The sequence below is a fragment of the Diospyros lotus genome, chromosome 9 (genome assembly GCF_014633365.1).
Source record: "Diospyros lotus cultivar Yz01 chromosome 9, ASM1463336v1, whole genome shotgun sequence".
NCBI lineage: Eukaryota > Viridiplantae > Streptophyta > Magnoliopsida > Ericales > Ebenaceae > Diospyros > Diospyros lotus.
Genome location: NC_068346.1, coordinates 32,405,822 through 32,433,121, shown reverse-complemented (window position 1 = coordinate 32,433,121; position 27,300 = coordinate 32,405,822). Strand labels below are relative to the sequence as shown.

Sequence of the window (27,300 nt, the reverse complement as noted above, 5' to 3'; positions counted from 1 at the left end):
TCTTTTTTTTTGGGGGGGGGGTAATTATAATGTGTTTGTTTGGCTGCCTTTTTTTAAAATGAATTTCATAATTTATATTTAAATATAGGGTTATGAACTTGAAGGGGAATAGAAGCTTCTAATTAGGTACTGTAGTAAGTAGTGAAGTTCACTGCTTACGTCCTCCTGAGCTGGTCAAATCAAGATAATGCTATTTAAACTTGGAGGAGTTTTTTGTTTGCCAATATCATGGAAGTCTAGATTTCATGTAGCAGACCTCACTTAGTGGGGTTAAAGCTTGTGATTGTTGTTATCATCATCTGATACTACCCCCAAAATCCTGAGCAGCTGTGAGTTTAAATTTTGCAGAAATTATGGCTTGCTGGATTCTCCAAAGGAATACAAGAGATGCATAGAAAGGCTTCATTGGTTCTTGAGGATGCCGTTAGAAATATTTACACTGTTGTAGCTTTCTGCGCTGGTAACAAGGTTATGGAGCTCTACGGATTACAACTACAAAAAATACTCAAGCAGAGCTTCCTGCAAGGGATGGCTATTGGTTTTGGATTTGGCTTTTCGCAATTTCTCCTCTTTGGCTGCAATGCTCTCCTCCTTTGGTACACTGCTTTCTCTGTTAAACATAAATATATGGAGCTCCATACAGCTCTCAAGGAATACATGGTGTTCTCTTTTGCAACATTTGCACTTGTGGAGCCTTTTGGCTTAGCTCCGTACATACTCAAGCGGCGGAAATCTCTTATCTCAGTATTTGAGATCATAGATCGAGTTCCTAAGATTGACCCAGATGATAACTCAGCATTAAAACCCCCTAATGTTTATGGAAGCATCGAGTTGAAAAATGTTGACTTCTCTTTCCCAACTCGCCCAGAAGTGTTGGTATTGAGCAACTTCAACCTCAAGGTCAATGGGGGCCAAACTGTAGCTGTGGTGGGAGTTTCAGGTTCTGGAAAGAGCACTATAATATCCTTGATTGAGAGATTTTATGACCCAGTAGCTGGTCAAGTTCTCCTAGATGGCCGAGAGTTGAAGCTTTTCAACTTGAGGTGGCTGAGGAGCCACATGGGTCTTGTTCAGCAGGAACCAGTTATCTTCTCAACAACAATCAGGGAAAACATCATCTATGCAAGGCATAATGCAAGTGAAGCAGAGATGAAAGAGGCAGCTAGAATTGCAAATGCGCACCATTTCATCAGCAGCTTGCCACATGGTTATGACACACATGTGGGAATGAGGGGTGTGGAACTAACCCCGGGACAAAAACAAAGAATCGCAATTGCTAGGGTTGTGTTGAAGAATGCTCCTATTTTGCTATTGGACGAAGCAAGTTCATCCATCGAGTCTGAGTCTAGCCGGGTGGTGCAGGAGGCTCTTGATACCCTAGTCATGGGGAACAAAACAACCATTCTAATTGCCCATAGAGCAGCTATGATGAGACACGTTGACAGCATCGTAGTACTTAATGGAGGGCGAATAGTAGAAGAAGGTACACATGATACATTGATGGTGAAGAATGGTTTGTACGTTCGATTGATGCAGCCTCACTTTGGAAAGGGCCTGCGTCAGCACAGACTGGCTTAGGCTGCGGTTGAATTGATTGGTTATTTGTGCTTGGCCTATACTAGATCTTCCCATTTTCCACCTTTTTGCCAATATGTGGCCGCCTGCCTGAACATTCTTGAGATCTAAGGTTGTAATCAGAGTTCACCGCAAGAAGAATGTTCTCGCACTGATGTTTATAATGTGGGGTTGGTGGAATTGATGTGATAATTGAGAGGGCGGTGGCTCAGGTGGATATTCTTGTGCAGATATAGGGTGGGCAAGTGTAGGGTCTTCAGAATTCAGTTTAGCCTTATGAGGGGCAGACTCTCAATCCTAGATGCATATTCTTTTGGAGGCAAGCACCCTTAGATTAGGTTTCTGCTATGTCTCCTTGGTGTATTGATTTGTTAATCATAGTGTGGAATGCAATTAGTTGTATTTTGTCTCTGGTGTTTGCTAACCTCTTTCTCCGGTCCAGTTTGTCTCTGTGTGAGAATTTAGCTCTCTCTCTCTCTCACTCAAAATCTGTGTGGGCTGATTCTCACCAATTTTCCTCTGTACATCTCTCCCTCTCTTCCGCTTGTGAAAAACTACAGAATCTTTACAAGAGGAGAAAGTGAAGCCATTTGTTTATCTTTCTTTCCTTTAGTGTATCAGATGATTAGACAATTTATTTATTATTAGATTGATATGTTTCCTAATGGTGTGCTAGTCCAATCTTGTGATGTACATGGTCTCTACTTCCATTTCTGCAATGTCTCATTACGTATATTCTTCACATCTTCTGTACGCGGCGTTTAACCTGCGTTCTTGTCTATGTTTTGTACGCAACTTCAATTTTTGGGCCCTATTTTAAAGCGAGCTTGATTAAATTTAGTCCCTCTCTCTCTCTCTCTCTCTCTTTATATATATATATATATTGTAATTGAGGAAATTTGTTAAGGGCTCAATGTACTTATGAATTTTAATTTTTTAGAAGTTTAGTAGTTGGTTACTTGCTAAAGATTAAACCTTTCTAATCCTAAGTAGTTGAATGGTTGGTAAGAAAATGTGTTAAATGGGAAAATTTGAACCTGTAATATCCTCGCACTCTAGCTTTAGTATAAAAATAATCAATCTGAAGGGGGTGACCATCGAAATATTGGGCCGAGTGAATGATGTGCCTACTCTGTGATGGTGACTGCCAAACTGGTTGGGCTGCGTGGGCACTTCACCTACTCAGCCAGCCCAATATTGATGAATAACACCCCCCAACTTAAAGGAAAAATATTCATTCAGATGATGCATTACGCTAGTACCAACTAATTATATTAGACACTCGTGTTATTGTTTAAATTATCAAGGTACAATACAATATCATTTATAATATTTTATAAATAAATAAAATATAGCCCAATATGTTCAATAGTTTTAATATACACGATTATAAATTCAACAAAATCTAATTAATTTACTGTCATATTTGTATTTTTATATTCAATAATAGTTCCTCTAGATAAGAAAAGTACACCTCTATAAATGAACCTGAAAACTGCCTTCTCAGTGTCATCTCAGATGTCAAGAAGCTTGAAAGAGTCAGCCACCACCTTGAGCTTGTTCCTTACTCTCTTCCATCGCCTTTCATTTGCTCCCACAATCAGGGTGTAGTATCTCCCTATCCAAGTTTCCAAGCTTACTTCACTAACAAACTCTACCAAGCACCGTTCAACAATATCCATTTGTACTGTGCCTAATTATGTACATTGTACAAGAATAACGATCATGAATTTGAAAGTTTCGGCCAAAATGGTAGGCCAAAGGCCTGAGAAGACCCTTCTACCCTTCCATTAACACCCAGCCATGTGTAATAATGAATGGGTAAAAGGATCTTCTCCTGTGTTCGGCCTACCATTTTGACCGAAATTTTCAAAACTCATTATCAAGGTACTATCTACAATACCAGAAAATAGGTTTCATTTGCTTACAGTTTACTGTGTTCTATCGTTTTTTAAATTAAAATTAATGAAAATGTCAGAAACTTTCTGTTCTGACATAATACATTTCTAAAATAGGCACAAAATATTTATTGTTTCTGTTCAGATAATTTTTTAGAAGTAGTTCTCAAAACTAATTGGCAGATTGTTTTATATAATTTAACTAATTTTGAAATCAGAAAATAGTTTTTGAAATCATAATCAGACGGGGGCTAATATTAGACTGGGTTCTAGGTACCATTACAAGGTTTAATAATTTTCTAGCTTCAACTTATTTTTTTCCATTTTCCTTATCTTCTTTTGGTTCTCAAGACATCAAGCTTTATGATTAGTTCCTTAAATTGTGTCTTAATCTACGTAAATTTGCATTATGGAAATGATTATAATGCAAATTCCAGGAATTAAGGTCAAAATCATACCGTTGCCAATTGCTATGGTTGCAAAGGCTGCTCTAGAGAAATTTGGAGATGTGAGGGCATACTCAAAGGTGTAGTAGTTCTTCCCATCAACAGTTCGCTGCATTCATAGAAAAGCACACATATAAATAATTTTTTTGCTTTTTGTTTTTAATTTAAGAATAATTTTAAATCTCATACACTTCTTTATGCTACAGCAGGATGCCATATGAGTAATGCAGAGGGGGTGAGAAGAAGCAGACCTCTTGCATATCAAATATGTTTGCCATCTGAGTTGGTGCAGAGTAAACATGTGTAACCAAATTGTAAACAACCTTGCCAAATCAACAAAAAGTAGTCAGAAAAATAAGCTAAAAGTTTCAGAACAAAAGGGTAGGGTAATTCAGAGAGATATTGTTTACATCTTGCATAGGGCCCAAGTCATGAATGTCCGTCTTCTCGGTGGGGATAAAGCTCACCCTAACGTTTTGTAATTGCAAATACCGGTCCTTGAATGCAGAATCATGCCCTCTGAAGTCGAATTCCTACTAAACAAACAGACTTGTATGGAAACTTTTTCTGGTTTACCGATAAGGAGATTGTGTGGCCAAAATTATGGTTGTGCAACTTACCCTCCAATCTGAGGGGTAATAGTATGAATAGCCATCTGATAAGTCCACAAAGGCTTCATAGTTTCGTGGTATTTCTGCAAAACACAAAATCTTAAGGGTAAGATAAGAAAGAATGTGAATGAGTCCAGCAAGGTGGCATTCCTAATGAACATGCTTGAAAAGACTAGAGATATGCATTCTTCACGATACTTTCATCTCAAATGAAATCAATTGATGGTTGATTTCTGATTCACTATCGAGAGCAAAGCTCTACTCTTATAGATTCATTATATGTGGAACATTTCTACTATAATGATGTGGCGAAAAGTGTTGGGCAATTTTGATTCAAGATATGGGCGCTTTGATTTCAAAATGTGTGTGTGTGTGTGTGTGTGAGAGAGAGAGAGAGAGAGAGAGAGTCCACTATTACCTTCAGCAAAGAGTGAATTTGCAGGGAATAAGCTCAAAGCTAAAGTTCCTACTCCAAGCAGCAGTGGCCTTCTCTTACAGTTCTCTGAAATCCACCATATGTAATCACTAGAGTAATCAAAACAATCATAGCCTGCTCTTTCAATTTTCCTAAATCCACCATATTTGATCACAAGAATAATCAAAACAATCACAGCTCATTTTAGGGAAAAACCAGCAAATCTACATCCAAATACAACTACTAAATTTTCAAAATCCACAAGACGTGAACTTATCATGAAGAATTCTCCGACCGATCATTACGACAGAGACACAAACAAATTTGACGCAAACAGATGCACTCTCTTGCAGAAAGTATGAAACACCTCATTTCTGAAGCCTAATTTGATCCCAAAAATACAAATCCGTGAAATTAATATTAGCCCAAGAACCCTAAAAAGCGATTTAGTAATCTGAAAACAACGGATGTGAAATTCACGCTGCAATCCGGAACCACCAACTAGCGCTGCAGCAGAATTTAGAATGGAAACAGGACAAATAGAAGGGCATATTACTGCACTCATCAAAGGTTGGAATCAATACAGGAGGCTTTGTCGAGCTGGACGAACTGGGAATGCCGCACTGAAAATCAAGAAATCGTAGAGAAGACGAGATCCAAAAACAAATTAGATTCATGAAATACGGAGGCAACCAATTGAGGAAATGGATGAAACTGACCCTGTTCCCGGTGGATAATGTGGTTGCGGCCAAGCTTATCGAGAGGGAAGAAACTGCCATTCTGAGTGAAGCTGAGAAGCAGTGGCTGCTTTGCTGAGTTGATTGAAGAACTTATTCTTCTTCTGTGTTGAGGTCTCTTGAAATGGATAAGGGGGGAGGGGCAATTCGGTCATTTCAATCTTCTATGAAAATAAATGCATGTCTTTTAAACAAATTTCAAAATTATTAAATTTGTTATTAATCCTTTCATTGGAATTTGGACTTCATATCCACCTTCTAGAAAAAGGAAGTGCTTTTTCAAGCCCCTCGTGTCATTTCTCCTTTCTCGACACGACTTTATAATTATAATTAGTTAATATCAGTAATGTTTTTTATTTATCCTAATTCATGATTTCTTTTCTTGTATTTTTGTGTGAGAAAAATTAAAAAATTTTGGAACGCATAGAATTACTACTAGTGGCACAACTTATCTATGTTATAACCTCTTTTGTCTCCAAATAATATCATGTTAGATTCTTTGTCTAACGCAACATGTTAGTGGGAAGAAAAGTAGTAGAATGAGAATAAATTTAAAAAATATGATATTTTAAGCAATGATTTGAATTAGAGTAGTGTTAGTGTGAATGCGACCATGACCATGTATAATGGTGTGTGTGCATCACATGAGAGAGGACTTTTTATATTTTTTTAACTCATTTGATCTTTGGTCCAAGATTAGGATTGGATCAAAACTAATTTATTCAAATATTTTGGATTGAACACTAGATGTATCATTTCTATCTTGAGGTTTAGCCTGAAATTTAAATATTTCTATATAAGTATTAACACTTTGAAAAAATTTTGTGTTGCGTTAAAATTACTTAGTGATTAGTCGTTAAACAAAAAGACACATTTTAATTCGAACATTGATATATATATATATATATATATTGATTTGATTAGATGGGTAAAATGGTATCTTAACAATAAGTGGTAGCACTAGTGAGGCAGAGATCTTGAATTTGAATTTTATGAGTTTCAATTGTTCCCTAACACTAGTGGTAGCACTAGTGTTTATTCTACCCTAATTAGATTCGTAGTATGAGTTTACTTAATGAAAATAAAGAAAGAACGACTGAAAATCAAAATTAGGGTAGAATAAACACTTTTACTCATTTGACCAAACTAATCTCGCATATATAACTATTAAAATTGAATATCGTTATTCCTTTTATTTTGTGTTGTTTATGACATTACAAATCATATTTTACTAATATTCTTTCACTAGATATGAGCAATTAAATAAAAATAAAAAATATCCAATCATAATTGATTAAGCAATGGACTTGTATTTAAATATATCTTTTTTGGATCGTGAAACAAATGTTTGAATTATTTTAGAAACTCACTCAAGGAACACTTTGTGAGTTTTTCAAGTTATATGTACCCTCTTCTGTGGAATGCTATATATATTGAGTATCTCCTAATACAAATAGAGATATTGTTGTTTTACTTTGGTATATTTAGTTTTGATGATGAAAAATATATTTTATTAAATCCCTAAGTCATGAATCAAGGTGGTGATTTTTAACAAAAATTAATTTCAAGTGCTTTGTTAAAATGAAAACTAAAAAGATTTATGATTTTCTATATTAATTAGAGATTTGCAAAGTCAAATATTTAGTTTTAAAAGAATCTCCTAAAATGATTTTCAAATTAGTCTTGAAGTCATTGGTCAACATAGAGCTAAAATTGTTCTAAGGCAAAAGACCAACTTGAACATAAATGTGTTTGATGAAAATCCAATCTTAAGTATGAAAAATCATTTATGTTAATCTCATTCTTCAGAATAAGTTTTCATATTTTGAAGCATGCAGGAAAGGTTTTGGCTTGAAACTTAATCGTATGAAAAATCCTTTAGTTCATGCATCATGTCTTGAAACTCATTTTGATAACGCTTCAATATTTTTCTAAGTCTGGAAGACTAGCACCTTATAAGGAGACATATATGAAAATGTTTTCTTTTCAGAAAACTAACTCCCGGTAATTCAATAGCTAACATTCATTAGTGATAAAATGATTTTTAACGAATTTTTCAAGAAATAAAAAGTGTATATCTTGGAGGTGGTAAAATCGCAAAATCCTAAATTCCTAATAAAATCCAAATTCTACTTTCTTATTCTTATGGATTTTGATTTTTTAGATATTTTTATTGAATCTAAATGGGGGTACTTTCTTATTTACATTTATGTATTAAAGTAAATGAAAGGTAAAATATAAATTAAACAAAATGAGGACATTTATGTAAATATGTTGTAATGTTTTCAAGCTTCATTCTGTTAAAAATCTTCCTTATCTGTCGACTGTGTGCTTCAATCTGTCGACTATGCATAAGGATAGTCGACTATGCTTGTTCAGTCTATCGACTATATCTTATATCTGTCGACTATTTTTGGATCTGTCGACTATCATGTAAGGATAGTTGACTATGATTTTTCATCTGTCGACTATTTTTGTTCTTTAAATTCAAAATTCTCTTCATATTTTATCATCTGTAGACTATGCTTTTGTGTCTGTCGACTATGAAAAATTTGTGTTATAAGATAGTCAACTATGTGTTTTTATCTGTCGACTATGTCTTGTTTTATTTGTAAAAATAGTCGACTATGCTTTTTTTTCTGTCGACTATATCTTTTGCAGAAAGTTTCTAACGGCTAGTTTTTCAAACTCCAACGGTTACAAACGGCTACATTTCTCTTCAATCTTGTGGGAAGCTTATAAATACAAGTCATGGATGATCAAGAGAAGGCTAATGGACGGGAATGAATTAATTTGAGGTTACTGTTACTCTCATTTATATTTACAGTGATTGTGCTTCATTTTTTTCTCTCTTCAAGGCTTTGATTTTAACTTGTATTAATTCATTCAAGCCTTGTTTTTATTGTGAGAGAACTTGTAACTAAGAGTGTCAACTCTTAACATCTCGTTTACATTTGTATCACTCTTATTTTCCTAGCTTTGTGCTAGAAGACTTGCTCGTTAAAGCAAGTAGCTGTAATTTATAGCTAGGTGCTAGAGGGCTTGCTTGTATAAGCAAGAGGTTGTAATTCATAGTCTTGGACTAGAGGACCTACTTGGTTTAAGTAGGAGGTTTTAGTGGATGGTTTGAAAAATTCTTAGTGAGGAGCTAAGGTAGTGGATTAGGGTTGGTTAAGCCGAACTACTATAAATCCTTGTGTTTTCTTATGCTTGTGTTTTTTGATATATTTATCTTTCCAAACATTTCATTATTCATCACTCGGTTCTTATATTTATCTTTGTTCATTTGTCATTTTTATGGTTTACGCTTTAAAACTCTAAAACCTCAATTTGTATCAAAAAGTTTTTATTTTAAGTTCTATCAATTAAGTTTTTAAAATAACCAATTCACCCCCTCTTGGTGTGTGCCATAAAATCTACGTGTTCTAACATATATTTTCTCCATTTAATATGTAATAACTTTTGTTTTTATTAAGAGACGATGCAATTATAATTTACTTAGAACTTTCTCAATATATAACTTCTCTAATAAGAATAACGATATATTTTAAAATAGATTTACATGTGCCTATAGAACTAGAAAAATTTAAATCTATGTAATTGACCACATTCAAGAGGTCATTTGGTCATCCTATAATCCTTACTTCCTTATAACCATCACATGACCCTTTTAAAAACTTTCCAACTCTATGCCTAATTATTTTTATATGGTTTAATAGATGCAACACTCTCAATAATTAAAAAATATAGTATTTGATATTTGAAATACAAAATATTAAAATTCGATATCTTAACTATTAAAAATTATTGTTTTAAGACCTTATCATGACTGATAGTAAATGGAACTATTATCTATGTCACGTAGAATGTTACATCACATAAAAAAATCACATCAACGATATACATCATATTATATTTAATATATAAATATAATATTTGATCCCTCAACAATTAAAAAAATTGATATTTAGTCCCTGGTACGAAAAAAGATCAAATTTGATAAAAGACATAAATTTAATAAAAATACCTAAAAATAATAAATAAGACCTAAATTTCATAAAAATATCTAGAAATTTTATTAAAAAACTTAAAATATTCATAAAGGAGCTAAACATTTCATAAAAAAACTAAACATATTCAAAAAATGACCTAAAAATTTCATAAAAGATCTAAATATATTAAAAAAGGACCTAAATTCATAAAAAAAAACTAAATTTTTTATTAAAAAGACCTAAAATCTTAAAAGAGAGATGTCACCAGATCCTTTTAAGTCTAAAATTTTTGAAAATGATCAATAATAGGGAGTGCTAGAAGATGAAAATATGATTCAATGTATTGAGGTGTCTAATAGTTGGACAACTTGGAGAAATAACTTGGCCGGACAAATGTGAAATGAGTGGAGAGCTTCACGAAATGGTTGATACTTGGGCTTGTTCAGATGTAATAATGTATGTATTAGGCATGCATGTATCCAAATATCTTAATCGATTTGGTGTCATCCCAAATTATGTTAGCTTAGCTAGAATATTGTTTCAACTTTATGTTTGGCTGGGGCGGATTCAAAAATCTATGTAGGGAGAGGCTAAGATCTCATTCTCTTTACTTTTCAATTTTTAATTTTGAGTTTTGAATTCATTTTTAGTTTTCTATTTTAATAGTTTGTTTTTAAAAAATTGAAAACGCGTTCTCTTTGTCATTTTAAAAAACTATTTCTCAAAACAAAAAAATTAGAAAACGCGTTCTCTTTGAAATTTTAAAAATAATTTTTTAATAATATTTTATTCAATAAATTAGAAATATTTAATATTAATATATTATTAAAAATATATATACATTTTAAAGTTAATGAATTTTGTAATATTTTTTCCCATTACAATAATAAAATATGAATAAATAAATAAATGTATTTTGAATTTAGAGCTTGTTTTGGATAAAAACACTCAAAATAACTTTTTATTATTTTGAGTTTTTTTTATAATTTTTTTTTGTTTTCTAAAATACATTTTTAAAAACAGTAAAGAGAACGCATTTTCATTATTTTAGAAAATCAAAAATTGAAAATAACTTGAAAACAATAAAGAGAACGCAGTCTAAAATTTTTTTTGAGGTATAAACTGCACATCATAAATTTTGAGATGGGTTGTAATTTTTTTTAAATGAATTATTATTAAAATTTATTATTTTTTATATTAAAAAATTAATTTTATTTGTGAGCTGTCCTGGGCAGCTCATGCATGGATCTGCCGCTTGATATTTGGAATGACATTGCCGCTATAATGTGATGAACAAGCATATTATTGATGAATGAATATGGTTTATGTTGTGTTGTAGGCAAAAAATTATTAACACATCACAAAAGTTTAAAATAATTTTTTGGGGTTAAAAGGTGTAAATTTATCTATAATCCAAGGGGAGGGGGGTCCTGCACAAACACGCAAATTTGATAACTCGGACATTCAAAAATCTCTTCTAATATTCTAAGAAAAGAATAAGCAATTAACTATAAAGAATTCTAATTCTAAAAAGATTTTAGAACATTGGAATAAATATCATTCATAAGAATGCTAATCCTAATGGGTTTCAGAAAGCTATGATAGATGTTATCTGTAAGAATTTTAATCTCGGATTACTTAAGATTATTCTATATTCCTTTATAAATAAACAGACACTCATTTCAGAAAAGGTACGTCTCTGATACTAGTTTCAATACATGCTTTATCATCTTTAATATCTGATTTAAATATCGGAGTGTTTGCGCGGAGATCTCCCGGCGCTATCTGATTGTTTCATTTTTTACAGATTTAAGAGGTTTGACGATGAGATTTTCAGTTAAATAAATTTATTATTATATTTGGACAATAACAGTTTGATTATCGTATTTGAAAATTGTGATTGTAGTGACAATGCTTATATGATGTAGTATGGTAATGAATGAATATTGATTGATTATACTATGTAACAATTGTTAGAGTGACAAATATTTTCTTAATAGAGATGTAGGATGCTTCATCTCAAAAAAAGAGAGAAAACAAGTTTGCACATCAATGTACTATACGTAAGGATTTTGTATTACTTGAGAGTTGTTAAGGAGTATAATGAGGAGATAATGGACCGTCAAAGCGAGATACTTTACATAATTTGAAAGATTAATGAGTTAGAAGATTTATAACTATAAAATTAAGGATATTCCTCACATATAATCCAAGATGAAGTTATTGAATAGTCAATATAGGGAAGTTATCCAAATGTTAGGTTGGATTTTGTCTAAGTTTGAGTTTTTTTTTTCCAAACAAGATCCCTTTAAACTTCTTAAAGGAATAAGAAATAAATTCTCTGGCGACCTCAACAACAAATTCCCTCCTTACGGAGCTGACAAAAATGGGGCTTAATGTTCTGTTCGAATAGAATCTTGCCTTTACTTGACTTTTTTTGCTAATTGACAACTTTCTTTAGATGTCTTAAAAAATTATTTATTGAGTTAAATGCGCATAAAACTAGACTTCTCCATTTTCAAAAAGGCCAACTTAGCTAAATGGTTTTACAGTTCTTAAATGACAAAAAGAAATGTGTGACTTATGAAACTAATGTGTAGGATAGATGACTTAGCTAAATAATACATAATTTTTTTAATATTGAGGGTAGTTATATGCCTTTTTTATTGGGACATTTAGCTACCACAGGGCTGAGGAATAAACCTTCTTTATGCAATTGTCCAGTATTTTTGGAAAGGTGAGGCAACTGGAGTAGGAGTAGAGGCCTCACCAAATTATTCAATAAAAATATTTAAAAAATATCAAATAAAAAGTCACATAATTTTTTTTTTAAAATTATCATATAAATTTAACAAATACATTATAAATGATAAAAATTTAGAATATTTTTCATATCTTATCTTTTTTGTTCTATATATTGGTTAACAAATACTACCTAATTATATTATTTTAAATTTTTATTATTATATTTTTTGTTATATATTTATTTAAATATAATATTTTAAATTATTAATATTTAGTAAATATCTTTTATGGACATAAGTGACAAGGATATTTTGGAAAATTTTAAATATTTTTTAAAAAGTACTTAAAATACCAAACAATTCAATATTTTTTAAAAAAAATTAATTTATATTTTATTATGTATACTAAACACATTAATATTAAATTTATAAAAATGTAATTTCTACAATTTTAATCGGTGAGAATACAATAGAAGCAACCAAAATTACGAGGTGGAGGGCGAGAGTGCAGTAAACGACGTCGTACGGTTATTCTAACCATGTGAATTCATCTTCTTCTTCCTTTCCCGGAAGGTTTTGGGGTTCTTCCTTCTTCTCCCTCCGACTCCAACCCCAAACCCAAACGACTGATTTTGCAGTTTCAGTTCTCTCTCTCTCTCTCTCTCTCTCTCTCCGGCGGCGCCATTACACAGGCCCAGTCAGAGATGGTCTTATCGAACAAGAAGCTGAAGCAGAAGCTGAGAGCAGCTTTGGCGGGGTCATTGGCAGCATCAGAAGAGGCCCACGCCGAGCCGCCAAACACCACCCACAACCCAGAATGCAGCACCTTTAAGTCCCTCCTCACTTCTGCCACTCAGAAACCCAGGCTTTCCAAGAGAGAGAAACGCAGGAAAACCCTATCCTTGCAACCTCCTGATGATTCGAACCGAGTTTCAGAGAAAGATAGCCAGGAAGGTGGTTCAGGGGTTACAACGGATGAGAAGAAGAGGAAGCGGAAGAGCAAAGCCGGTGAGGGGCTGGAGAGCGGCGGTTCAGAGATGGAGGCGGCGAAGAAGTTGAAGAAGAATAAGAAGAAGCAGAAGAATAAGAATAAGAAGGGGAAGAAGGTGGAGAAGAGTGCAAATGAAAGGAGTGAACAAGGTCTTGTAGAGACAATTAAAGCCAGTGATGGGTATGGTTTTCTTCTTCTTTTCTCTTTTGGATTGTATAATTCCCCATATTCTAAGATTGAATAGTTCCACTTATATGTTTGTGAATTGGTTGGCTGAGTTCATTTTGTTATTCGCTACTCGTAGTCAGTTTGTTTAGTTTCTGTTGCTGCTCTCTTGGGTGATGATTGTGTGTGAACTGGGTTGTGTGCACTGTGTAGGAGGTTTTAATATTGAGTGAGAAAAGATGGATGTTTTTTAAAAATTAAAAAAAAAACTATTATGATTAATGTTGTCAAAGCACATAATTAAGTTTTCCATCAATTTCCATCCCGCCCATTCTCCCCCAATTCGGAGAAGAATGGATGAAAAGCGTTTGCAACCATTTTTATTCCAGCCCATTTCTATTGTCTCCCGAGAATCCTCTTCCATCCATTTCCATTCCATTCCCCTCTTGGAAATGCACTGTAAGGAAACAAAAACCAATCCACAATTAGTTTCTTAGGAACTGTGTTATGGGTAGTTATGGTTAATTTGCCAAAATTATGTTATCCAGAAATAGCTTATTTGTTTGATACCAGTTTAAAATCAGTGTGGCTGTGTTATTCTTCTTTTCCATAGCATAAATTTAGAAGCTGAGAAATTTGGAAGGAAAGGGCGTAGGGATATTTACAAGTCAAAAAATAGAAGCTAATATTCTAAACCTCCTTTCTTCTTTTCAATTTGGTGTTTTGGGCTTTAAAAAACTGTGCTTTCCATAGTTCTTTATATTGAAATGAAGATGCTTTTTTTTTTTCTGGCATTTTTTTTATGCCTTTCATTGATTTTTTGAGTTTGTTCTCTTATTACAGTCAAGAAACTGGGGAGGTCACTAGAAAAGTCTACGTGGGAGGCATCCCATATTACTCAACTGAGGATGATATTCGGAGTTATTTTGAAAGTTGTGGTACAATAATTGATGTTGATTGTATGAAGTTTCCTGAAAGTGGAAAGTTCAGAGGAATTGCCATCATCAGTTTCAAGGTAGGCTCTTCCATTGATTAGTTTTGTGTTTTAACTATACTTTGTTTGTTATTTTCATCCAATGAGGCAATGACGTGCAGGCTCACGACTTTCTAGGTTTGTAGATTGGAACTTCTAAAAGTCAAATGATTTTGGAGGTTAGACATGAATGTTTCTGGAAGTCTTTGTTATTGTTTTTGGATGGGTTGTTACTGAGATGATCAAAATCAAAATGTGACAAGGAACTTTTGGAAATCTTTGTTGAGTGTGAAGATAGATAGTATTTTATACATCTGAATGTTATGCGTGAGGGGATGTGGGAATGTTTCCATCGGCTTATTCTTCTTTCTTTTGTTTTCAATTATTTGTCTCTCTTTCTATTATATGCTTTTCGTTTCTGGGGAGGTGGTTGTGCGCGAAAGAGTTATGATCTATCTGCAAAACTTATATTAGATCTAGGAATATAGCCATAGAAATGTAGAGATGATCAGACCTCAAGTTTTATCAACACTATATCTCTAGAAGAATTTTGTTTTGTTTTTGTTTTCAACTAGATGTAAGGATCAGAATGAGGGGGAGCCTTGGTAGCAATAGTAAAGTTGCCCCTTTGTGATTGGAAGGACACAGGTTTGAGTTGTGGAAGCAGCTTCTTTGCAAAAAAGCAAGGGTAAGACTACATATAAAGATGACTCTTCCCCAACCCTTGTAAAGCAGGGAGCCTCATGCACCAGTAATGCCTTCAAAATGTGAGGACCAAAATAATTTTATACTTTGATAAGCTTGCCTCTACACTTATTTATTCATTGGCTACCAATATGATTATTTTTCTTGGTTGCTTCTTTCAAAGTGTGTAAACATGTTATTTCCTAAACCTTTGTTTTTCTCTGGTGCAAATCTAAAATTGTATGTCTCCACTGTAGGAACTATCTCAAATCATAGTTCTGAAAGACGCGAGGCGTAGCGAGGCGCAAAAGGTCCTGGAGCCTGAGGCGCAAGGCGCACGAGGCGAGGCGCGCCTTTGAGAAGCGAGGCGCACCTTTTAGGAAAAAAAACTCAAAATCTTGTAAAATCATAAACAACTATCAAATTATCAACAATAACACATTCATATCATTCATGATTCATTATCTTCAAATTCTATAAACTAACAACATCAAAGTTAATTCATTCATCATGCAAACTCTAAACTCTAAACTAGAAACATCATCAAAGTTCAAACTTAAAGTCTCAAACTTTACCAAGTACCAATTATAATGCAAAGTTCTAAACAAACACATAAACACTACAAGTCCACAATCAATATAAAGAAGTTTTTTAATCAATTATCATCAACATCAAGGTCAATATCTTCATCATCCCCTTCAATCACCCCTTCATCTTCTTCTTCATCTCTCAATTCTTCTCCCTCTTCCAAGTCTTCATCATCTTCGGTCCTTGCCTCACTTTCCTCCTCCTCTTCAATCTCCTGAGTTACTCGCTGCTTTGAAGTCGAAGCCGAAGTTGATCCCAATTGTGATCGAGTTTGTTTAGTTCTAAATTGATAACTAGGCTCTCTAACTCCTGCAGCTGCAGCAACATTACTCCATGTCAACCCATCCCCAACGTCATCTGGAAAAACAGTTTCATCATCTTTATCATTCTCCTCATCAAGTTTTCCAGTCAACCATTCATTGCTTTCATCAATGTCGGTCAATATGATAGGGTCAATGGTATCACACATTTGATACCGACGCCTCAATGTTCTATTGTATTTCACAAACACCAAGTCGTTTAAACAAAGTTGATCAAGCCTGTTTCTCCGTTTAGTATGAAGCTGCAACAATTTATGCAAAAACATACTAAGAATAAGCTACATGAAACAAACCAACTACTAATAAAAATTGTAAGTGTTATATGTACAATGCACTTACATTTTCAAACACACTCCAATTATGTTCACACCCAGATGAACTACAAGTCAAGCTAAGAATTTTAATTGCAAATTTTTGCAACGTGGGTGTTGACATTCCATACGAAGCCCACCATTCAGCTGTCCAATAAAATTCATGGGTTAGTTATAATCTATTATCTAGAATAATTATATATATAATGTAATATATAATATATATGTGTACCTGGTGATTTCTCAGCTCTCTTTCTAATAGCCATATAGTTTCCAAAGAACCCATCTGCATTGCTATACATTGAAAGCTCAGCATCAATTTGGTCTTAAACCTTTATATCTGGATTTAACTTTCTAATGCATTCATATAAGCCAGTCATGATCTCTGGATCTATACGTTCGACCTTGTAGAAATATTCTGGGTTCAAGTACCAACCAGCTGCGTGCAAGGGGCGATGAAGCTGAACATCCCATCGATTATCAATGATCTGAAAAATGAGTGCATACTTCTTTTCATCACCATTAAAAGAGTTAGCAATCGCTTCTTTGGCCCTATCCATGGCCTCATATATGTATCCCATAGCAGGCTTCTTCTCACCATCCACTAAGCGCAATACACGCACCAATGGACCAGCCACCTTTAAAGCAAATACAACATTGTTCCAAAATGAGGCATCAAAATCACTTCTACAACCTTTTTAGCCCCCGCTTCTTTTACCCACTTGCTTGTCATCCACTCCTCGGAGGTAAACATCCTTCTAAGGTTGCTTTTCAGACTATGCATCCTGCCCAAAGTGATAAAGGCAGTTGCAAACCGTGTTTTTGCAGACCTCAACAACTCTTTCTTGTCAGTAAACCTTCTAAGCATGTTTACTAGACCCGAACAAGTATAGATATAGCTATTCACCATAACAGCTCTCTCAAATGTCTTCTTCATATTAGGCAACTTGAAAATATCTTCCAACATTAAATCCAAATAGTGCGCTGCACATGGTGTCCAAAACAACGCAGGATATTTTGTCTCAAAAAATCTTCCTGTTATTATTTAGAGTGAAATTAACAAGATATTAGTAAATAATAAATATCTAATGAATATTCAAATTGTTCTATTTATAAACATAATACAAATTACAAAAATGAATTTCATACTTGCTAAAACATTGTTTGAAGCACTATCGGTGACCACTTGCACCACATTTCTTACTCCAATCTTTTCCACACATTTACTTAATAATTGAAACATCTTTTCCCCAGTCTTTGAATAGCTAGAACCATCAACAGACTCCAAGAACATACTTCCTTTAGGAGAATTGACTAAAAAGTTAATCAATGTCCTTTTCCTCTTGTCTTTCCAGCCATCTGACAAAATGGAACATCCATATTTGGCCCACGCCTCTTCATGATCTTTCATCATTTCACGAGTGGCTTCCACCTCTTGTTTGAGAAGGGGAACCCTGACTTCATGGTAACTAGGCGGCTTTACACCTGGACCATACTGACCAACTGCTTCTATAAATACTTTAAAACTATCATATGTCACTGCATTGAATGGAATGCCTGCATCATACATCCATCGTGCAAAGCTTCTACAAACTCGAGCTCTTAACTCTTTTTTGGCAAAATCATGCTCACCCAACCTTGTTTGCTTTCCTTTGCCCTTGCTTTTCAACATATTAACTTCTGGGTCTTTAAGAAAAACATCAAGTGGACCCTTTTGTGTTGGCCCCTTAACACTACCAACACTACCAGTATCGCTTCCACTTCCGGTAGATACATTGGGTATTTTTCTACTTTGAGGCAGCGGCTCATCATCATCATCATCATCATCATCATACCCTTCACCAAATTGAAGATCATCATCTAACGATGCTATATTTCGCTCATCCCTGTTATTTTTCTTCTTTTGCATGTATTCTCCAATCTCTTCTTTTACTGATGGAGGACATTTTGGACAAGCTTTAGTATTCCTAAAACCGCCCACAAGATGTTGTTTTGCCCAAGATATACCACCTTTTGTTACTTTATGACAAAATTTACATGTGGTGGTATTTCTATCATTAGGATTAGCTTCAGAATAATTTCATGCCGGGTCCGTTTTGGAAGTGGTTGACGACATTTATTGGGTTGTTGCAACACAGTTCCAGTTTCCACAAAATTCTCCTAATGATAGAAATAAACTATAAAGACTTAAAGCAAATTTCAGCAACTAGCTGCAAGCAAAATAAATTAGGCAAAAATGCAAGAAATAAACAAATAAAATACAAGTAAAGAACTTACAATATGAAATTATGAATATAGGAGAAGACGTGGGTAGCCTTAGGCCCTTAGCAGCTTCAATTTGAAGAGCTTAAGAGCAGATGAGAAGAGAGGCGAGGAAGAGAGGAGAAGACCGTGGGCAGACTCGGCAGAGGAGAATAGAAGAAGAGGGCGCGGCTGGAGACCGGAGAGGAGGCAGGCGTTGCTGGAGAGTGGAGAGGAAAGGAAGAGGAAGATCAAGGGGTCGCGGCTGGAGAGGAGAGGAAGCTGGAGAGGAGGCAGGCGCGGCTAGGGCTAGAAAGGAAGAGGAAGATCGGGCGAGCTGGAGAGGAAGGGGTCGCAACTGGAGAGGAGAGGAAGAAGAAGATCGGGTGAGGGCGAGCTGGAGAGAAGAGGAAGAGAGGAGGCAGGCGCGGCTGGGGCTAGAGAGGAAGAGGAAGATCGGGCGAGCGAGCAACGAGTTGGAGAGGAAGAGAGGAGGGGGTCGCAGCTGGAGAGGAGAGGAAGAAGAAGATCGGGCGAGGGCAAGCTGGAGAGAAGAGGAAGAGAGGAGGCAGGCGCGGCTGGGGCTAGAGAGGAAGCGGAAGATCGGGCGAGCGAGCAGCAAGCTGGAGAGGAGATGCAAGCGCGGCAGATGCTATAGTCGGGAGGAATGAGGAGCGAGTTGGAGAGGAGAGGCAAGCGCGGCTGGATGTAGTCGGGAGGAGAGGCAAGTGCGATTGGGCTGCAAGATTTAGTAGAAGACCTCAGTTTCATGAGGTGCGCCTCACGCCCCAGCGCCTAGGCGCACAAGGCGAGGGCCTCGCCAAAACCGCCTCACCTCGGCCCAGGCGAGGCGCCAAACTGGCGCCTCGCGCTTAGGCGCGCCTTTGATAACTATGTCTCAAATTGTCAGCCACATTATTCTTAGTCTATGTGCCCTTCAACCTTTAAGGAGTATTCTAAGAGTATTTTGCATTTGCTGGTGGACAGCACTGAAACTCTTATTTGATGAAATTAAATTGGAGTGTTCAAAAATTATGAAGTGTGATTTTATGTCGTAAGAAAGATGTCATTAGATGATGAAGAACATGTTAAAATGATAAAAACATGGAGTGGGCAGTTTCAAATGTATGAAGAGGCCAATATTTTGTGGTCTGGGAGTCCTTCCACAAAGGCCCTCCAGAAAATGAAAGAAAAAGAAACATATTCAGTAATCCAACTCTAAAAGGGAAATGAATGCGGCAATAATCAAATTTCAGGTGTGCACTTAAATGTTCATACTTAAAATGTTCATGAGCTAAAAATGCTTAAACTACAAAAGAGTTGGATATTAAACATGTATTGAATCTATTGATATACATATATATTAGATGATTTATACATGCCCCCAACTCCCTTTTATTTATACATCAGCTCTTTGCCCCTCTCCTCCCCCCTTCTTCTGTCTTTGGCTACAGTTTGGTTCTTTCACAGAACACTCCTTTTCTTGTTAAATTTAACTCCTTGAAAGTTATTTATATGCAGAGGGAGGGAGGGAGGGAGGGAGGGCACAGTATGTCAGGTTTTGTAGCATTTGAAAACGTCAACTATGAGGGATTGGCCCTTAGGAATGGTGGAAAGAAGAGGTGTTTCATCTTCAAGATGGATTGCTCAAAAGGTGGGGCAAGCATTGCAAATGGGGTGTATTGCTGGATGGTCTAATGTTGGGGGGGGGGGGGGGGGGGGGGCGTGGTTATGAGCAGCTGATGCCTATATGTTTGTCAAAATGGATGGAGATATGTCCAGAGGTCTAGCAGGGAGTAGAAGGAGCTGATGCCTACATGTTAGTCAAAATGGATGGAGATATGTCCAAAGATGTTTTTCTCTTTTTCAAGGGTCATGAGATGGTTTGTGTGCCCAATGCACTGAAGTTTGGTGATGGCTACATCAGCTGGTTCAAGTTTTACTTGAATTTGATCCCTGTGGTGATGAATGAGCAAGATGAAGGTTCAGAGTAGATCCTACTTCCTTTTGGTGTCTGTCTATTCCTGACCTCCAAAGGGCCTTAGGTTTTCTTGGACAATTTATTAGAAGTCTCAAGCCATTTCATGCTACCTAGTGAGTTGGGGGAATGTTTACGACAATCCCATGCTCCCACATTTGATATTACCAACTTTTCTTCTCTTGGAATTACTAAACTTTTCATTTGCAATGGCTACCTGTTAATTTGATTTCCAGAATCCAACCCCTTCAGGACACTTCCCATTGGTTCATTTATTTGACTAAGCAATCTTATCCAAAAATTACAAATTAAGTTGGAATCGTCTCTGAAAGAGCTAGAACATATAAAAAATTGTTTTGACCCCTCAAATTATTGCACAAAGTTGACAGTTCAGCTGAATTCTTTTTCCTGTCCAGACAAACCCAGCTGGAAATGTTTTGGAACCTTGCTCCACAGGTTTTTGTAACATGCCCCTGCTCCAGGAAAGATGTGCTCATATTTCCTGTTGTGGACTTAACCCTTTAAACCACGGTTTGTATCACTCCTCTAAGACCTTCATGACCTAGTCTTCAAGTGGATCTTCGTGAAGTTTTAACCATCTTGGCTTTGGGTTAAGCTCTGGGTTCATTTTTCACTCTAGCTACACCTTGTTAAGAAACTAGCTTAGGACCCTTTGCAAAACCTGCAAAATCATGGCTTTTGCCTTATTCCCAATTTCTTTTGATGATAGCCATTATGACACACCTATATCCATGCTTATAACATTCCACCCTAAGAAAACCTGTGGGTTAAGCCCTTCCCCTTTCATTTTGGCTGCCTAAATCTAGGTTTGTAGCCTTCCTTTCTACCTGAACCTTTCACCCTAGCCATATTCCGCTCAAGTTGGCTTGGTGAGACGCAATACCTTCACATGGTTAACATACATAAGGCTAACTTAAACATCATGCAAGCTAAAATTTCAGCAAACCTGTAGGGGATGTACTTGTACTTGCCTAAGCTGGCATGCATGAGTCACAAGGTCGGATCCACATTCAGCTAGCATAAACGTCATACTCATGCTAGAAGAGACTTTTACAAGCATATAAAAGCCATATAATACAGTACCTGAACTTCTTTGAGCTAGATTTCAATACAACCTGAAACTAGCTAGGCTTTCTTTCAAAAAGTGAGGACTAACCATTCACATTATAAACCATAGTTTTCTAGCTTCATACTAGTTCATACAACAAAGCCTCAAACTAGCCAGGTTTACCAAATACAAGAGCATAACCTTTTCAAATCTGGAGCATTATTTACAACGATTCTTTTTAATTATACATAACAAATTTGACTAATACATTTCTTGTCAAACTAATGGCTGCAAGCTGTTCCCAATATATATGCAGCCTCGAGCCACATTTTCAAAGGATAACAGCTTCTAGAGATTTTCTTCAAAACATTTCTTTCAAGACATCTTGCAAACTTATTTCTTCAAAACACCGTTCTTTTTAACTGTCGAAAGTCAATCTGTCAACCATTCAGCTATACTGAGCCTACCCTCATTTAAAAATAGAGACCTAGACTTATATCCACCACCTCGCATCCTCCCCTCTCCATGTATCCTGTACAAAAGGTTGGGTTTAGTTACAAGTTGGTTGTGGCTAGTACCTTTGGAGCCTTAATTATGTTTGCATAGTGTGATTGACTTCCTGGATCAAACATGAGAAGGTGCTGGGAGGTTGAAAACTGGTCTTGTTGAGATGGCCAATGAAAAGTAATGAGCATGACATTCTGGCTGTGGTGAAAGTTGGAGTTGGAATCCGTAGAGGGTCAGCCTAGAGTCTCTCAGTCATCACTGGCTTGTGGCAAAGACCATAAGAACAGTCGGAGTGATGGGATGTGTTGGTGCCTTCTTTGATGACTCTGTAACGATCCATGTGATGCCTTGAAATGTAAGGGATCTAATAATTCAGGTAATAGATTGGTGGTGAAAACTTTTAAATGGATGGAGAAAAGGGGAGGTTGATGCGGAATTTGTTTGTCCAGAGGAACTGGAAAAGGAGAACGCATTGGTGGAGGCATTGAGGATATGTTGGAGTAGGGTGCTTGGGTAGAGTGGCTATCAGGTGGTGTTGTTTTGTTATAAAATTCTAGAAATTTTTTCCAAAAAATAAAAGCGCACACATACATGCACACAAAAGGAAAAAAGACAAGAGGACTATGGTGACAAAGAGGTAGCTTCTTTCATGCTTTTTCTAAGAATGTAAATTTAGTGGGAAGAGTTGTCCAATGTAGATATACTCCAAGATGACCTTCATTTTTTTCCCTCTAATTTTTGGTTTGGTATGCCCGATATAGATGTGTCAAAACTGAAATTAATCTGCTTCTGCATCTTTTGCAGACTGAAGCCGCTGCTAAAAGAGCGCTGGCCTTTGATGGATCCGACATGTGAGCAAACATATGACGACATGTGTTAAACAGTATCTATTTTTTCCCAACTTTATGCTTATGGAATGTGATATTATGCAGGGGTGGACTCTTCCTGAAAATCCTGCCTTACAAGTCAACTAGAACAAAGAATGTATCTGACTTTGCCCCTGCATATGTAGAAGGTTTCAATAGGGTCTATGTGGGAAATCTGTCATGGGATATAACAGAAGATGAACTGAGGAAACTTTTCTCGGGTTGCAGTATCTCTTCTCTTCGATTTGGTGAAGACAAGGAAACGCAGGAGTTTCGAGGTTATGCCCACGTGGATTTCACTGATAGTCTCTCTCTGCATGAGGCACTGAAACTTGATCAATCTATCGTTTATGGGAGACCTGTGAGAATAAGATGTGCTGTTTCAAGAAAAGCAACAGAAAGCAATTCAAAATCAGTGCCCTCAAACCAGCAAGCTGATAGTGGCGGCACAAGCTCTTCCATCCCCGGCAAGATAAGGCGAAGAACTTGCTACGAGTGCGGCGAGAAGGGCCATCTTTCGTCGTCTTGTCCCAAGAAACAAGCTGCTGATGCCACGAACAGTGGTGCAACTTAATGACATTGACGATCACGCATTAATCTTTTTGTTTCTTCTTCTATTAAGTACAGCCACTTATTATGTTATTCAGTTCATTACTGCAGATTTTGATCCTTCTGCCTAAGTTTATTGAGAATGAACCGTGGAGCTGAGCTTAATTTGCATCACTTGATCCCAAAGCCATGGTGCTGCTGGAATTGTCTATTTGTGGTTCCTCTCCTTGTCCATCTTAAGTTTGTGGAATGGGTACCTACCTACTTGTTAAAAGCGCGCTATATTTTAGGGATGACCAAGGTTGCACGGAAACGGCTCGGAGTCGTTTCTATTTCCGAAACGTTTTTGAAACGAGAAACGTTTTTCGTTTCAGATCTTATTTATATTTATTTTTTTTAAAAAAAATATCTGTTTTCACGTTTTTTTTTTCATGTAATATTGGGAATGACAATAATTACTTGCTTATCAACTAGTTGCCAAACTAGTTGCATTTCGGCAAGTTTAGACATACAAATTTCAACAGGTGATACAGAGGAAAAAAGAGGTAAAAGGGCCCTTGACTCGCATGAAATTTTAAGTGATTTTTACTTTATTATATTTAAGAACAATCTTGCTTTGTTTTCTAAGCATAGAATTTTTTCGGTTGTACAAGTGCAATTATTATTTTAATATTCTTGAAATTTTTGTTTTTTGGCTAAGTGGAAAAAGAACACAAAATGAATGAGCGTTAGTGGTAGTATTTAGATGTGACTATAATAGTTAGAAAAGACTAAGGTGAATTATATATACAATAAAAATGATAATTATAAGTCTTAATATTTCATTAGATGATATCAAGTATATGAATTTTATACTTTAATAATTATATTAAATTGAACACGTCAGTTGAGAGTTATAATGTTAAATTTCTCGTTTATTTAAAATTAATGATCTTAGAGTATGCATTTAAAAATAAATAAATTAAAGCATACTTAGAGATAAGAATATGTGAAGAGAAGGGATCAAAAGTCATCCAACGTACTTAACAACAATAATAATAATAATAGGGTAATTTGGGAGTAATAGTTAAAATTCAGTTGGACTTTAACTAGAATTGGACAAACTGGCATTAAGTGGCAATTTTTGAAAGCTACAAATGAGTGAAAGTGCAGCCAAAAGACGTTGATCTAAGATTTTGGACCATTGGGTAGCCTAGAAAGGGTCGACACATGGCCAACATGACCCCTTTTATATTTTTTTGACTGCGTGACACGTGTTTTAGTAGTACTATATATATAAATTGATAAAAGTGGTGCAATTTGTCTATACCTGCGTGTAATGCAAAGCGAGACTCACATAAAAACAAAAGGCAAAAGGGGAGAGGAGACATAATCATCATGCCACCTCATTTTCCCCCACCTTTTTTGAGGTGGGTTAATCAAAATCAAATTTGTATATTGTCTCGACACAAGTCAACTTAATTAGGTTACTTTCTAATTTTTGGTGGAGATGCTACTCATTATTTATCACATTTGATATAATCGTTTTATCATGAATCATTTAAGATAATTTTATTTTTTTCTTCTTTTCTTAAACTTGTAATTGTATGATGATCGATTGTCCAATATTGAAAAAGAAGTTGAGAAGTGAGGTTTTAAGTTTGTGACTTCATGCTCCCAAGATTTGGTTTGGTGGCCAATTAGGTATGATTAACCATCAGAATAATATAATACCTCAAAAATTTAAAAAATGGTAGTATATGTCGAGAATAAATAAATAAAGAAACAACACTAGTTGGATATTTTTTGAGCTGAATGTAGGCAAAAAACTCTCAGATTAAGTGTGTTTGAACTGGGGAGCTCAAAAATGGGTGACCTCTTGAAAAGTTCGCGTAGGCCCATCAAGTTGTTCCGATTTTTTCTATTGCTTAATACGAAATGTGATAAATGGTATCAGAGCCGACCCTTGCATTCTTGCATTCTTCGTGTGTCTAATGTAGATGAACAAGTCCTTGCATTCTTGAAACGTTACGACAGTCGGTGTTCGAAAAAATATGCGTAACTTTCGCATACGGTGCCTGTTTTGGGCCCACGACCCCATTTCAAAAAGGTCTCGACGAGACGAATTAGACTCACTACTTTGTTGTGATGTATGATGGATTTTGGCCGTTTGAGATCGTTTACAGTGTTAAATATATATATATATTTTTAGTTCATTATTTTAAATATTTCTTTATTTTGTTTTGAAAAGCTCAGCCCATTAGAGGATTGTGGCCCGATAGGTTTTCAATTTTCACATATTTAAGACATTTATTCGCATTGTAGAATTTTTTGGTCGCTTATGAAATAAGAGCGATACTCATTTTTTTAGTGCAATCTGTACTCGAACATATAGGTGAGCCTGCATCAGATTATATTTCTTTGGGGATAATGTATTACTTTGTGGCTATTGTGTGAGCCTGCATCAGATTATATTTCTTTGGGGATAATGTATTACTTTGTGGCTATTGTGTGTATTCAGAGTTTATCTAATGCAAACCTGAAGAGTAGTGGTTGCAAGTTTTCTATCATAAAAAATAAAAGTTTGTAACTTCGCATTGAAGGTAAATTAAGTTTTTAGGATCCAGAGTTTTAAGATCCATAGACGTAAATGAAGAGATCAATGATAGGGCTAAACATTCGGTTTGGTGTTCGATCGGATTGTTATAATCAAATAGACTAAAAGAAAAGAAAAAATCGAACCAAACAGATCGAATTTATACACCAACTGAATAGGCCAAAAAAAATTCGAAAAGGTCAATTAACTGAACAAACCAAAATTTTAAAATGTCTAATTTTGTGTTTTAACTTGATCAACTTATTTAGCCAATAACAATTTAAAATATAAACAATTCTAAGTAAAGAAGAAAGTATCAAGGAAATTGTATTATAATAATTATATCAACACTCAAAAAAGAAAATAATAAAGAAAGCAAAGGAGAGGGATAAAGAATGAAAATAGACAACGGTTGGCGATGGCCGGGAGTCATAAGGGGGGGATGTTGATGGGTCGATGGCTGCTAGTTGCAAAGGAGAGGGACGAAGAAGAAGACAAAGATTAGCCGAAAGTGGATGTTCAAAAATTGGCGGTTACGACCGCCAACCGCCAATTTTTGAACATCCACTTTCAGCTAATCTTTTCACTAAGAAGACTAGATTTGATGGCGTGTATCTCCAGAATAACCAAGTGTAAATCTACTTGTCTATACCCATTCTTCCATCTTCCAAGGCCCATCAATGGGATTCAATTCACCTTTTATGAGCATTTCAAATGCATCTTCTACAGAGTGGGATGAAAGGCTTGATATATAAATGTAATGTAATGTAACGAAGCTTATGGATATTCATTCATGTCAAATATAGAAGGAAAAGGTAAATTAGAATTGAACATCAGAAGCATTGGAAACACAGAAATTCATAGCCTTGCAGCAACCAACCAACTATTCATGGAATGGCTGTGAGCTCGCCTTCTCGCCTCAATTTCTTTTTATCTGTTTAGGTAGGTCTTTCTTGTATTAGCTAGAGTTGAAACATAAAAAGAAGAAACAAGAGCAAAAAAGGATACAGCAGATGCTAGATTTTTCTGTTTCAAGATTTCAAGGCATTAGGCACGTAAATAAGG

The 27,300-nt window shown here is 35.5% G+C and overlaps 3 protein-coding genes across 3 annotated transcripts in view; 2 read left to right on the top strand and 1 right to left on the bottom strand.

The window, feature by feature from the left end:
* The window catches only part of LOC127809459 (ABC transporter B family member 6-like), a 43,655-nt gene extending 41,383 nt beyond the window's left edge, over positions 1-2,272 (top strand). Inside the window, exon 11 of the mRNA XM_052348259.1 lies at positions 349-2,272. Within this exon, the coding sequence (XP_052204219.1) occupies positions 349-1,578 (1,230 nt within the window). The 3' untranslated portion in view covers positions 1,579-2,272. The remainder of the gene's footprint in view (positions 1-348) is intronic.
* Positions 2,273-2,883: 611 nt separating this feature from the next.
* On the bottom strand, positions 2,884-5,829 carry LOC127809460 (photosynthetic NDH subunit of lumenal location 1, chloroplastic). Its single transcript, XM_052348260.1, has 8 exons — positions 5,665-5,829; positions 5,502-5,568; positions 4,949-5,032; positions 4,540-4,613; positions 4,330-4,452; positions 4,171-4,242; positions 3,932-4,028; positions 2,884-3,193 (listed from the first exon to the last, which is right to left on the bottom strand). The coding sequence occupies exons 1-8, from the start codon at positions 5,722-5,724 to the stop codon at positions 3,090-3,092; spliced, it is 681 nt and encodes a 226-aa protein (XP_052204220.1). The 5' UTR covers positions 5,725-5,829; the 3' UTR covers positions 2,884-3,089.
* Positions 5,830-12,934: 7,105 nt separating this feature from the next.
* Positions 12,935-23,834, top strand: LOC127810481 (phragmoplastin interacting protein 1). Its single transcript, XM_052349993.1, has 4 exons — positions 12,935-13,589; positions 14,418-14,589; positions 23,050-23,096; positions 23,178-23,834. Exons 1-4 carry the CDS (start codon positions 13,123-13,125, stop codon positions 23,683-23,685), a joined length of 1,194 nt encoding a protein of 397 aa, XP_052205953.1. The 5' UTR covers positions 12,935-13,122; the 3' UTR covers positions 23,686-23,834.
* The last annotated feature ends 3,466 nt before the right edge of the window (positions 23,835-27,300 follow it).

Bases quoted from the DNA above. Each gene is read 5' to 3' on its own strand.
- LOC127809460 (XM_052348260.1), bottom strand. From the start codon at position 5,724: ATGGCAGTTTCTTCCCTCTCGATAAGCTTGGCCGCAACCACATTATCC. The intron at 5,033-5,501 runs GTAATATGCCCT...GGTGGATTTCAG, and splicing joins TCCAACCTTTGATGAGTGCA to AGAACTGTAAGAGAAGGCCA. The intron at 3,194-3,931 runs GTATGATTTTGA...AAACTTGGATAG, and splicing joins AACCATAGCAATTGGCAACG to GGAGATACTACACCCTGATT.
- LOC127810481 (XM_052349993.1), top strand. From the start codon at position 13,123: ATGGTCTTATCGAACAAGAAGCTGAAGCAGAAGCTGAGAGCAGCTTTG. The intron at 13,590-14,417 runs GTATGGTTTTCT...CTCTTATTACAG, and splicing joins ACAATTAAAGCCAGTGATGG to TCAAGAAACTGGGGAGGTCA. The intron at 14,590-23,049 runs GTAGGCTCTTCC...CATCTTTTGCAG, and splicing joins TTGCCATCATCAGTTTCAAG to ACTGAAGCCGCTGCTAAAAG.